This window comes from Haliotis rufescens, unplaced genomic scaffold (assembly GCF_023055435.1).
Source record: "Haliotis rufescens isolate VD_foot unplaced genomic scaffold, xgHalRufe1.0.p SCAF_6, whole genome shotgun sequence".
In the NCBI taxonomy this organism is placed as follows: domain Eukaryota; kingdom Metazoa; phylum Mollusca; class Gastropoda; order Lepetellida; family Haliotidae; genus Haliotis; species Haliotis rufescens.
The window spans coordinates 8,105,357-8,120,078 of NW_025964334.1; the positions used below are offsets into that span (position 1 = coordinate 8,105,357).

Genomic DNA, 14,722 nt, shown 5'->3' on the forward strand with positions numbered 1-14,722 from the left:
TTGAAAACCTAGGCTTGGAAGATGAGCTGGTAACTGATTTATTTCCCATAAAGGTTTAGCCGAGGTTGTCGGGACCCGAATGCAAAATGGGGTAATACAGTGATAGGTACATAAGTCTAAATATTAACATACTTGAAGCAGATCTAAATGCTAAAGTGAGGAGACCCTACCTGTGACCTTGACGTGACCCTGACATTGACCTCTGAGGATGAGGAATCAACTGAAATGTTATCCGTTGTCTTTCTTAAATCTTCCAGTAAGGGTGTAGAACTCTTCTCCATGGAGTGCTTATCTGTCAACCAGGAGTCTCCGTTGGTTTCTGACGATCCGTTCAGATGAAAATCAAATTTGGTGCCTAAAAACAAGATAAAAGAAATTAATGGTGGAAACAAATGTTGCAGAAGGATACACCTATGCATGGAGTTACCAGGGTTTGTCTGTTTCTGAGTCCTGGGGACTTTCAGGTATAATCTCTCACGGGTCCATAATTCCATATACACCGATTCACAAAATGGCGTCTCGCTGTTGATGGCAACATTATTATCATGAGGTAAAAAAAGACAACAGAAACAGCTTCCCACATTAGGGGAGTGGAAGACTGGTTTGTTAAATCTTTATTAGAAATTATAACGACTTTTTCAATATAATTACATTGTTTTTCATCTTATATTATCTTATCTGCAAGCACCAGTAGTCTTGTAGCCTGACTTAGCGATGTGTTGCTGCCTTTCATTTCCTGGTCCGGTTTATGTACGGGGCACACAATGTTCTTACATATTTCAAGGGTCAAGTCAATACCACGGCTTATCTGTAAGATCAGCTTATCTACAGTTATATACCTTATACATTTGATCTCTACTTTATTATGAGTATGTTTTTTACGCCGCTTTTAGCAATATTCATGAAATTTCGTGGTGGACACTGGAAAATGGGCTTTACACATTGTACCAATGTGGGGAATCGAATCTGGGTCATCGGCGTAACGTGACGAGCTAACGTCTTAACCACTAGGCTACCCAATCAACCCCAACTTTTTTATGGTTAACCCAGCTGTACTGAAGGCTTGCTCTGATTGGACACTGGCGACAGGGATGCACAAATATCTTGGCGTTAACTTGCCGACATTTGGGAATTGATATCAGTTGTTGTGGCACGAATGGAGAGATGACTTCTGCATTGTTACAATAGATGTGACAATAATTTATAAATTCCTCTATCTCATTCAATCTGAATGATATCTGAACACTTGTTGCTGAGCCTCTGGACCACTTGCTGGCAAGACTGACTTCCGACAAAAACTTCAACTGTTATAAAGAGCTATTCTCGAAGCTCTCTGAAACCTATCGCAATGTTATCTTACTTAAATGTTGCACAGTGAGATCATTCAACTGATTCTGTTTACAAGATATTACAGCGTGCGATAACAGCGTTATCCCGAGGCAAATGAAAATCAAAAGGACATTAGTAACAAGAAAACAGCGTTATCACATTCCCCCGCCATGGGGCATAATAGTATTTTGTACATAGTAGTGAATAAAATATTAATGATAAAAACGTCTAGAGAAGTATCTCATACAAGAAAGCAAACTTTCATGTAGTTTCTCAGGAAACTTGTCCCCATTGAAGACAGGAATTACAGCGTGCGATAACAGCGTTATCCCGAGGCAAATGAAAATCAAAAGGACATTAGTAACAAGAAAACAGAGTTATCACATTCCCCCGCCATGGGGCATAATAGTATTTTGTATATAGTAGTGAATAAAATATTAATGATAAAAACGTCTAGAGAAGTATCTCATACAAGAAAGCAAACTTTCATGTAGTTTCTCAGAAACTTGTCCCCATTGACGACAGGACGCACAAAATCTAAAACATGTAGCTAAGTATGTAAAAATAATTTATGCCACCAATTTTCGAAATGAAAAAATAACGCTAGAAACATTATCAGGGGGAATCATGTTATGAACCTACGATCTTACATTCCTGATACGTCTAAGGGATGCAACTCTGCCCAGCATTTTGAGTGACCTCAGATGACTGGGCCACTTGGGTCCCTATCCACATCTGGATAAATAATCAAATCTTCCTACACATCAAAGCATCACTGAAGGGTCTGGATATCAGAGTCAAGCAAAGCTACTGATCAAACGTTAAATTCTTAATTATGACATGCATATAGTCAATAAACATTATGGTATTAACTTCAAATTGTAGTTGGTTGGTTGGTTTGTTGTTTAACACCACACTCAGCAATATTCCATATGACGGCGGTCTGTAAATAATCGAGTCTGGACAAGACAATCCAGTGATTAACATCATGAGCATCGATCCACGCAAAACTTCAAATTGTAAGAGTGAGTGAGTTAGAATTTTACATCACATCGGCAATATTACAGCGATATCATGACGAGTCATTTTGTAAGAGACAGAGATCTTTCATACCTCTAATAAAATTATGTTATGAAATTCATGTAAAACATGTAAGTATTCAACATGCCCTTAGCGATGGAGATTATTTACTTTCCGTGTACAGCCGATGCATTAGCGTTTACTGGACATGTGTGTTGCTTTAAAACCCGCATAAGTATAACCGGACAGGGATGAGGGAAACTGCTTTTGACAAGAGTACAGGTGGCTTATATTGCTCCCCAGGAACACTGATATAAACACAGAAAAAATACGGATTGTTCACAACAATGGACCAAGAATCATTGGATGCATTGAATACTGTGCTGTATTTTCGTGGCTTTTTTCTGATTTTCGTCATTTGTTAACCAGCTACACTGCTGATTTACACAGCATGTGATGTCGATCTCACACCAGTGATGGAACACAGACTGGGTAAGGATTCAGAGGCTGCTCTAAGTAAGGTGCTGCATGTTACCATGGTAACAACTACATCCCAGTATGTTTGTTTGTTTCTTTGTTGTTTAACGCCGCATTCAGCAATATTCTAGCTATATAACAGGGGTCTTTAAAAATAATCAAGTCTGGACCAGACAATCCAGTCATTGAGATCATGAGCATCTACGGAATTGGAATAAGATGACATGCATCAACCAAGTCAGCAAGCCTGACCACCTGATGCCGTTAGTCGCCTCTTATGACAAGCATAGTGACCTACAGCCAGAATAGGTTGCTGAAGACCTATTCTACCCTGGATCTTCACTGGTCACATCCCAGAATGTCAAAAACACACTGACTTTTTGTTTTGTGTATCTGGTTCCTTGTTTGGACAAAAGTAAGGAGCTGGCAGTGAATTTGTTACTTTTGAAATGACAATTATTCGTTAGCGTTTAAACTGCAGTATTCCAATTACCGTATTTTCTTGAGTATTGTGCGCACCCAAGTATAATGCGCATCCCCCTCTAGCGGATTCAGTATTTTGGAAAAATGTTTTGTTGAATATAATTATTATGCCCAGAAAAAAATTACACCATTCCCCTTCAGCAAATTCCGGTAAACGAACGTTCGGGTGATAAGAAACTTGGAAAGTACAAATTTGAAATGTGAGATAAAAAAATCACCAGACATGTTGATTTACCGTCTAAATCGTATTTTTTGTTCTGCTAGGCATTGTTTTACATCTAGGGATTAAGATGACCTTGTGTATTTTCTCGTAAACTAAGCTGGAAACAGCAATCAGCTGTACACACGTTTTCTTGGAATCTACCAGTGATTCGGATAAAACTTACCCAGTGATATAACTTTAAAAGGATTTTGATGCAAGGATCGGGAAAAATTGTATATGAAACTATTTTTGTATCAGGAATAATATATCCCAATATCATGTTATTTTAGTTGCAGCTTTTACTAAATATATTTAAAATAATAATAACCCTAAGCTTAGCACTTTGGTGCAACTGATCGCTATTGCCAGTTATATTTTTCACATGGAACAATTTCACTAGTCTAGTCGAGGCTCCTGCGCATGTGATCGCAAGAAGTACATGTTGACATAGAACTGTCAAACTACAACAAATATGACTTTTAATGAATCAAAGTATGGCATTTATGATATATGTATCCATTCTCTGTCAACTAAAGTTTGTTTCAAGGCGTCAATAGCGGTAATCTGACCGTGGTTGCTGTTAATAACAGTGAGTTGTGCAATCTCCCGATCTCTTCACACACGATTTCGCCGAAATTAATTAAAACAATATTAAAAGGAAATTTGAATAAAATTAATGAAATAAGTTACAAATATAAGTCCAGATATACAATGAACACTTTTTATAACCAGTGTAATTACATGATTAATTTGCGTACTTCAGTACGGATTTGATGACAAGGTATTTCCGGTGTTACGTGCTCACGGGTAATGTCTTTACGTTGGGGGGGGGGGTAAACATCAATCCAGTGATTGATATAATTAAGTCTACACGTTAAGATAAAGATAACTTTCACAGAGAAAGTAATCTAAAACATGAAAAACTGTTCATTTGTATATTTATCCCAACATGCTGTCAAAGCCCTTCAGAGAGCTAGCGCTATGGTCACTTAGATATGTAAAGCTATATTGTCATGCACCCACTGTTGCAGTTGTAATAGTATATCTATATAATTATACAAAACAATATGTAAAGCGCATCGAAAGGCTTGCATTTGGCCCGTCTGTTCTGAAGGTGTTTGTTTACAAACAAGACAAAGGGGGGGGGGGACATCAAAACTCATTATGGCGTGTATAATGCGCACTCCCTTCTACACAGCTGTGTTTTTTTGTAAAATAGTCCGCACTATACTCAAGAAAATACGGTATATTAAGGCCTGTAATAATTAAGTCTGGACAGACAATCCAGTGAGTGTTATGATGAATAATGTTGCATTGTGTCAGGTAACCAAGTCATCGAGTCTGGCAATCCACATTCCAGCCCAAAAGACAAGTCATTTATTACCAAGTCTTTGATTGGCATTTGGGAAGTTAGAGTGAGTGAGTGAGTATGGTTTTACGCCGCTTTTAGCAATATTCCAGCAATATCATGGCGGGGGACACCAGAAATGGGCTTCACACATTGTACCCATGTCGGGAATCGAACCCGGGTCTTCGGCGTGACGAGCGAACGCTTTAACCACTAGGCTACACGACCGCCCCAGACAATCCAGTGATTGATATGATGAATAATGATGCATTGTGTCGTGTAACCAAGTCATTGAGTTAGGCCATCCACATTCCAGCCAAAAAGACAGAAGTCATTTATTACCAAGTCTTTGATTGGCATTTGGGAAGTTAGAAAAACATGGAGACATGAAACGAACCGGATCTTATTGCGTTAATTAATAATCCATCATATTGTCGCACGTGAACTGACATACTAAATCTGTCATAGACATATTGTTTGTTGTTATTTGTTCCACATTGTTGATGTATCATTTATAAAACGTCGATGCTCTTTTGATTTAGTGAGATAGGCAAAGTGCATTACATCACTTCCTGTTATAAATTATGCATAATCAGTATACATACAACCTAGGTTGTGTCATGCCAGGGATTCCATTTTCTTGCTTGCATATCTGATTTTCAAACCTTGGTCCCCCATTTTAACATGTTTATGCCTGGGTCTCGTTTTTATGCCTGGAGTTCCCTATTGTCTTGCCATTGTCCCCTATTTTCATGCAAATTGAAATGAAAACTTGCATTTTTTTCCTACGGATGAGCAACAAAATACTAATTGCCAGCTTGATTAGATTAGAAGCTGGAGTTTATCAAAGCCTAGATTACAATATAAATATGCCTCGGATGTATGAAGCCCATCTACTACCCAGGGTTACTTGAGGCCAGTCTAGTACCTCTGTCACACCTTTACATCTAGTAATACAGAACCTGAAACAAATATATCCAAAACAGCCCATGCAAGTCTATAATGTTTGGCAAGTCTAGATTACTGCAGTACCGGGAAATGAAGAAAGTCTCGGGGCTCCTTTTTATTATGTTTAATAACTATAATTTAACAACTGTTTTTTTTCTGTAAAATATGTTTATTTCAGAGACGAGATATTAGTCTACATTACATCTTGCACAGTCCATTCATGTTTTTTCATCTTTTTCATTTTATTATTAAATAAGTCTACACATTTAGTAAACATAACTTTCACAGAGAAAGTATTCTAAAACATGAAAAACTGTTCATTTGTATATTTATCCCAACATGCTGTCAAAGCCCTTCAGAGAGCTAGCGCTATGGTCACTTAGTTATGTAAAGCTATATTGTCATGCAGCCACTGTTGCAGTTGTAATAGTATATCTATATAATTATGCAAAACAATATGTAAAGCGCATCGAAAGGCTTGCATTCGGCCCGTCTGTTCTGAGGGTGTTTGTTTACAAACAAGACAAAAGTCCTGTCACGTGATAAGCAAACTCGCGGTGTGGTCACTGGAGCAGAGAAACTATTATTAGAATAAGGCGAGCAGAGCAGAGCAAGCTCGAGCCTATTGTTAATAAAGTTTCAGAACGGTTGATGTCCAGTGCCTTTAATATCAAGATTCTAGATTTAAAGGGTTCTTAGGTGTAAATGCTACAACAGCAATTCTCAAGGGCCCCAGTTAATATCGAACACTGACTACTCGCATCTTCTTGCTGCAGATACAGATCAAAATGGCTTTAAAGAACACAATGCATGTATTGTGGGTTAATGGCAATCAAGTTTTAGCACAATCAAAAATCTGGAAAATTTTGTCTGCTTTAAGACTACCACAATAAAGAAAATTTGTCAGTCATCATCACTCAGCTTGATTAATTTCTTTCCTAAAACAACTGAACAGTGTCCGAAATAACTGCCTGTCCGCCTGCCCGTCTACCTTCCCGCCTGCCCGCCTACCTTCCCGCGGTTGGTTACTTTTCTGTCGGGCTGCATGAAATTTTCCTCCACCTGGACGACTGTCTGGCAGATAATTTTAAGACTACTTACATATTCCGTTTTATTACAACTCCATGTGGATCTCAATTGTTTGCATTATTTCAATGGAATCAAGATGTGATTTGTCTCTTAATTTTTGTGAATTTTTAATATAATAATGTCTGAATGAGGACAGGTAACTTTGAAGATGGGCAGGAAACTCTTAAGGGTCACCTGCCCAACTGTCTTGTTGGGTTATTATTTCAAACTAGGGATGTCACGATTCACCGATTGTACCGATGCATCAGTAGATAATTCACACGATATGAGATACATGTAAATTTATATCGATACGAAATCTGATTAAAATAGGTATCCGTTTGTTCGCGTATCGATTGATTTTTCTTTTCAAATCGAAATGCCATATTTTCTGAGTTTGACACATACGAAAAAGTGTCTGACACTTGTTTGAATAAACAGAATCAACCTTTTCTAGTTATTATTATTTTACAAAATAATCTACTGATAGTGATGAGAACATATTATTGTGAATGTGATATGTAATTAAAAAGTTTGCTTCTAAATTTACGCATAAAAGGTCGGTACTGCTGTATCGAGATACGTATCCTACCTTGACCTCAAAATCGAGATACGTATTGTATCGTGAGGTACCTGTATCATGACACCCCTATTTCAAACACTGCTACTCAATATAAAAAATCAGGAAGATCAGGGAAGGGGAGAGGAAGGGAAATACATTGTGACACAGAGGACCATATTCTATTATCACGAACATCATAGACTCTTTATCCATAGACAATCATTCCATCACAAGCATTTACTCCAAACACCACCACCACCATGTTTACTGGTCATAAATTACAGTTAAACCTCTTTACGCATTGAGAACATTAATGGTTACTGTTATAATCCACACCCACTAAGAATGTAAAACATACAAAGGGAGACAACTCACTAGCTATGATGCCGTCCATCTGTTCAAGAGCAGCAGCCAAGACATCACTTGCCTCCATATTACTTCCCATGATGCTCGGCACTTAACTATTTCATCATTGTCAAACCCAACTGCAAGAAAACAAGACCTTTTCATATTTTACTTGTAATTTCAACAAATAAGAAATTCTTACAATTACATATAAATGATGACTACGTAATAATGATTGTGATATTAGTGATGTTACAGTGCAGTCTGATGTTAAGATATTGTGATGGTAGCTGCTGGTGATGTTTAACTCGGGAACATGATGATGCTTGGATGATGGTAGACTAACACCTAGTCTCTGAAATGAACATATCGTACATAAAAAAACAGTTGTTCAGTTATCTTAATAAAAATATAATAAAAAGGAGCCCAGTGACTCTCTTCATTTTCAGATACTGATACTGCAGTAATCTAAAAATTATAGACTTGCATGGGCTGTATTTGATATATATTTGTATCAGGGTCTGTGAGACAGACTAGGCTGATGGTTATAATAATGATAATCATGATAACAGTAAAAGAGGCAAGCCAGGTTTTACCTTGACTTACTAATTACAAGGGTCCTTACAGAAACATGATGGTTCTGTCTATACTTTGTTACACAGTGGTTTTTGCTTGGTAATATGATCTCTGTTATCTGTCTCAAGATACACCACACCAAGGCCCCACTGCATAAGGACCGGCCTGTTAATGGAATGTCATTTTGTAACTTGAAACTCCACAATCTGCTCAGATCCGAGCACATTCTGACCACTAGAGGATATAGTATCTAGTAATGAAACAGTGTACTGTACTGTACTGTACTGTAAGATTTGATAATTCATTTAAATTAAGTACAGGACCTTTATATTTTTGTCAAGAATTTGGTACAATGAACACCGTATTCGACATAATAAGCGTCCCGCTCTAATAAGCGCCCATGGCGATATTTGCTAATATATTGGCTAGTGAACAATCCCAATTAGCACCCCTTCCAATCTATCAATGTACACAGACTTATTTATTCTTGTATAATACGCACTTGTGTGTCATATGCACCCTTAATTATGGGCATTTAATTCTGGAAAAATATATCTGTCGTATATAAACATTTCAGGCTGTCAGCATAAACCACGAAATTTTGATCTTTTGACTGTTTTTTTTAACGAATATTAATATTTTAATACGAGGTCTCTATTTCTAATTTTGAGAGCGCCTTTACGTTGGATAAGGTATTACTGCGCGTCCCTCAGGATGTAGGGCTGGGATGGGTAACTCGGGTACTTGGGTCGAGTGGGTAGTGAGTAGGACCCGGGTACCCACAGGACGACGCAGACCCATGGTAAGTCACATGATATATTATTTAATGAGAAAGGTTCACCACTATAACGTCATGGTTACCTACAAGTTGCTAATGTTCGCATATCTTTCTGACCATAAGCGCATTCTGTCTGACTTATATATGTTTTGAGTAAAGATACAGCTTCAGTCTACTTCAGCGTATGCATGACCAGATCATTTTATATATGTATCTGAATACATTTTGCCAGGGCTCCAGTAAAACTATTCCTCAATGGACACTTCGTACCCAACTCTTGAGGCCCTCCGTTAGGTCCCAGGTAGGGTCGGGTAATAGGGGGTTGGGTACCTGGGTAGTAAATTTGGATTCATCCCCGGGCTATCAGGATCAATATATATTTTTCTGCTTCTATTCTATACATCTGTGCACACTGGACACCCATTCAGAAATGTGTTTGGTAAAATCCTCGATGTAAGCATAGCAAGCGGTTAGTATCGAACCAGTTATTAATGTAACATTGATAGGGATTGGAAAATCTGGCCAGGGGTGGGAAAGAACCGGCCAGGGGTGGGAAAGAACCGGCCAGGGGTGGGAAAGAACCGGTAATGGGTGGGAAAGAACTGGCCAGGGGTGGGAAAGAACCGGCCAGGGGTGAGAAAGAACTGGTAAGGGGTGGGAAAGAACCGGCCAGGGATGGGAAAGAACCGGCCAGGGGTGGGAAAGAACCTGTAATGTGTGGGAAAGAACCGACCGGGGATGGGAAAGATCTGTTACACCAGAAACCCCGTGCAGTACATAATTAATCTAAAACTAGGATAAAAATCTAATACTGGTAATCAGTTTATCATAATTTTACATGAACAGGGAGGCATATTATTTTAATATATTTACTAAACTGTTGAATACATCTTTGAGCATTCAATGTTGATGGATGTGTATGACAAGAAGTGTACTCATGGTGTACTCATGGCTACATGATACATCCCCTCAAGCACAGGAAGAAGAGAACACATGAAGTGACTTTCCTCTGATGGTGTTTGAGAACAATACAATGACGTGAAGAGGTTGTGACGCAGGCGACGAAAATCAACTAATTTATTATATTATGGCATGTGGATAAAAAATATGAAAAGATGTGGAAAATATCTGCCGACGCCCAGTTGACAGTACACAGTTTGCAAATCTTGGACGCGACAGTAATCTGCACAGTAGTCACGTGTTGTCTACAAACCAGATGTTGATTTCGTTGCACGATTTTGACTGGACTATGCATAGACTCGTTAGTCCAGTCAAAATATACCTCAGAATATCCAGCCTATTTTGTCAAGTGAGGAAACTGGACTTCTATAGTCAGTTAACTCCCTTGCCTCGGAAGATGATTATCTGCTGTTTTTTCAATCTCATTAAATTCAGATCTTAGTTCTCGCTATCGCTAAACAAAGATCTGAGGACATCCCGTCACGGGTCACGTCAGAACAACCTTTCATCCGACCAATCAAAACTTCGCATACTAGATCATGAAAGTGACAGGTGGAATGTGTTTTCTGATCACGCAACCTCGAAAACCTTAACACGGGGTATTCCGAACGACAGTTATGGCCCGTACGACTGATTCCGTATCCAATCTCATTAAAATCAGACCTCAGTTCTTGCTACCGCTAAACAAAGATCTGAGGACATCCCATTAGGGGTCACGTCAGACTGACCTTGCGCAAACTCTGACCGACCAATGGAATGACCAATCTACTTTACGGCACTAAATTCAAATTGGCTAAGATCTAAGATCCGATTTTAATGAGATTGATTCCGTCTCTCGCTTCCGTGGTATAAACATTTAAACGGAGGAGGCGTTGCACAGTACGTGGGAAGCACTGCCATTCAATTGCAACCATATATTAGACATTCCGGAATGTTCGTTTTCAAAATTTTAATCGAGAACTGTCAACATATTTTTCAAGCATAGTCTGAAATGGAAGTCGCCAGGTTGAAATGAGTGGTGTAGGGCTCAAGGCTGCTTTCTGATTGGCTGATGTCGACTTCTTGTTAGTCATTTCAGTTATCGGTCAAAGTTCCCGAAAAGGTCGTTCTGACGTGACCCGTAATGGGATGTCCTCAGGTCTTTGTTTAGAACTTAGATCTGATTATAATGAGACTGCTGTTTTTTAAACTCAACCATGAACATTTTTTATCTTGTTCACTGGACTGTCAATCTGTTCATGATTAACGGAGTCTGATAGCATATGTACCATGATACATATAACGGAAGTGATACAATGAACATATGGCAAAAGTAACATAAGAAAAGAATGAAAATATATTCTACTCAACTTTTGATAGGTATAATCAGATATGAAATTCTACTTAAACATACACTTGACATATTATGAGAATAAGTTTTGGGTATCATGGAAAGATAACAAATATCCCTAACAAAAGTGGTGTAGTATATATTATGGCGAATATAACATGTTTATCAATCTGGTAGGTCACCAACTGCAAAATTTACAGTTAGGTTTAACGCTGCTTTGAACAGTGTTTGAGCTATATCACGGTGTGTCAGCATAATGTAGGTGAGGTGAAATGGGGTTTGATGTCGCGTTCAAGAATATTGCACTTATATAGCGACATGCATGAACGTGATTGTGTGTGGCTGCTTGTACTATTCTGGACTAATGCTGACTTATAGTGCTAGCTCACTGAGATACAGTGCCGCAGTTTTAACATGAATACCCCACTCAGACACACTTTACGGACTGTGAGCCGACCAGTCCTTGTTTCAGCCCCCTTAATGCCGAGCACCAGACAGGGTAACAACAAGTACCACCTTTTAAAGTCTTTTGGTTGGGGATCAAACCCTGGACCTTTTGCTCTCCGGGCGGACACTCTACCTCTTGACCACAGAGGCGGTCCCCCCATGTGGGAGGAAAGTATGAAGTAATGCAGATTTTAGACGTTTACCTCTTTCAACCAATAAGGACATGTATGGCGTAGACAAACAAACAAAATCAAGTTGAACCGGGATTCAAACTCATGATCATAGGTTTCAGGCACGCTGAGGGGATGCAACTCTGCACATAGAATTGCAGTGCCTTTGATGACTTCTGTCTGGACCCCAGCAGACAGAGAGCCTGTGGTTAAACCACAGTCAGCTGTAATCAATTTATAACATGTTGTGCCGATAGAACCATAAACAGGTTCCTGGTACAACTAAGGAACACAACTCTGCACAGAGACTTGCAGCACCTTTGACTACTATGCCACCAGTGCTTCCAATATCTTTATAAAATAAGGGTAAGCCCCAATTGGGTGTTGTGATTAATGTACCATGTATTAATGATTAATTTCTACTCTACACAGGTCTTGAGATAAGGAAACAATCATGCGTGTTGTAGAGCCAAAATACGCTAACCAAAAATAAACTGAAAAAAATCAGACTAATTTTTAAAGGTATATGGAGCTAGGATGGGTAACTCGGGTTGGGCGGGTCCTGAGTAGGACCTGCGAACCCACAGAACTACCCGGACCTGCGGTTAGTCATGTGATATATTGTTTAATGACAATAACAATAAAATTCCATGGTTACACTACAAGTGGCTAAAGTTCACATTTCTTTCTGACTATGTGCACATTCCTTATGACTTTTATAAATTTGATTAAAGACAAAGTTTCTGTCAACTTCAGTGTATGCATGATCAGATCAATCTACACCATATTGAAGTACTTTTTGCTAGGGCTCTGGTAAAACAATTCCCTATTGAACACTTTGCTCCCTACAGCTGGTACCGTGAAGGATCGGGCATAGGGGATCCCGTGTAGTAAATTTAGACTCGTCCCAGCTCTAATGTTATGCAACTTTTTTTCAAATGGCTGATGGATAAAAACCCAAATCAACAGAAGCCAATGATAGATTCATCTCAGTTATAAAAACCCTTAAAAAACTTGGGAGTATTTGTCTACAAAACCCAAACACTGAATAAGCCATTTTGGGCGACACAAAGCTTGTCCGTCTTACCCTGCTTCTCTCGGGATGCAAACCGTCAACGAAATCATAAATTATCACGAAAATCAGAAAAATAGTAAATAGATCTACGTACTTGAAAAGTAAAAAGAAAAATTATATTCTTTATTATAAGAACAAATTATGTATCTCAGTCGTGAACGGCTGAAGAAAAGCTATCATCCCTCCATCCGAAAGATTTCACCTCGCCTAATCGGACATGAAAGAAACGAATTTGCCCAGTAATGTGTCACTGTCAGCTATCGAGAGCAAAGGATTTCTTAAGAAATGACCTCAATAAGATGTTAGGCGGTTACCTACCAAATACCGAGTTGTATCCAACTTCATTAATGTCCGACAGCAATAACTGCAACTAGAAAGAACCTGTGACAAAACGCCAGCGTGAAATCTGTCATAAAACTGTCAAAATCTCATCTCCGAAACTTGTGTCAAAACATTTCGCAATAGACTATCTTGGTAAGTTGATATACCTAATACACCTATAGCTCTGTGTTTTGTACGTCTGACATGTGCAATATGATATACTTACATGTGTAGCAAGATATATGAGAGATCGGATTTCGTGGGTACGCGTGTCACTTTTCACACATGAAATCAACACAACACGTTGTAATCCGCGCAATTTCTCGGAGCGCCCTCTCGTGGTTGAACCTTCGTCAACAAAGACACCGCACGCACCTGTTCGAGCGCTCGGGTGAATTTGCCTCGAGCTAAAAAAAAATCTTTCTGATCTCATATACCACGAGAAAAACATTTTACCCAATTATAACAAATAGCATGTTCTCAAACCTTTGTGTTGGATATTCTGTGTGCAAATGGGCACATTTTTATTTGTAGACCCTTTGAAATATTTGAGTTCTGTGTTTTGTAAAATTTCTTTCAGTCCCCAAAGAAGAGTTTGTGAATTCCAAGGGTTGTGTATCTTTGCATACGATGCGATGTATTTCGACAGTAGATTTGTTCTGGTGTGAATGTGTGTTTCGGAGTATTTGAACATTTCTTTACGCAATAAAAAGAAGACAAAAAAGCGATCCAATATTTTGTCACCTGAAGTGCAGGCATATATTTTGCTTTGTGACAGCTTGAATCGTCGTCCTGTTTTAATAAATGTCAGCACTTCTTTCCATCGTACTCACAAGTTCTCTGTCGCGGCCATTTCTGATATTCATGTATAATTACCGGATTCGTTGTAAAATACATATATTATTTTATATTATCATGTGAAAATTTAGAATCACGTAACATTAATCTCCAATGTTTTCACTGAGTTAAACCGTTAAACAGCACGTTTGAGCTTGTTCCACAAAAAGGTTTAAAGTCACGCGTTATTGCATTCACACACATACACACTTGTTGTGTGTTTGTGTGTGTGTGTGAATACCCCAAAATAAATAATAATAATAATAATGATGATAATAATAATATAAACCTGTTTTTTCACAAATTGTGAAAGCAATGTTATGCTTTTTTAAAGTTTAGAACACTTGGTACCAGTTTTTAAATCAATTTATGATGTAGATTTAGTCGCCTCGGTTCGAGTGAGTGAGTGTGGTTTTACGCCGCTTTTACCATCTTTTAATGTCTTT

The 14,722-nt window shown here is 38.5% G+C and overlaps 1 protein-coding gene across 5 annotated transcripts in view; it reads right to left on the bottom strand.

Annotated features, from left to right (window-relative positions):
* The window catches only part of LOC124143967 (liprin-beta-1-like), a 176,472-nt gene extending 162,680 nt beyond the window's left edge, over positions 1 to 13,792 (bottom strand). For 4 of the 5 annotated variants that reach the window (XM_046513144.2, XM_046513147.2, XM_046513146.2 and 1 more), the window contains exons 1-3: positions 13,666 to 13,792; positions 7,813 to 7,922; positions 171 to 355 (exon numbers count right to left, since the gene is read on the bottom strand). In XM_046513144.2, coding sequence (XP_046369100.1) covers positions 171 to 355; positions 7,813 to 7,882 — 255 coding nt within the window. In that variant the 5' untranslated portion in view covers positions 7,883 to 7,922; positions 13,666 to 13,792. Of the gene's footprint in view, positions 1 to 170; positions 356 to 7,812; positions 7,923 to 13,436; positions 13,456 to 13,665 lie in introns of those variants that run through there. The other variant, XM_046513142.2, reaches the window with a different exon arrangement.
* Between the last annotated feature and the right edge of the window lie 930 nt (positions 13,793 to 14,722).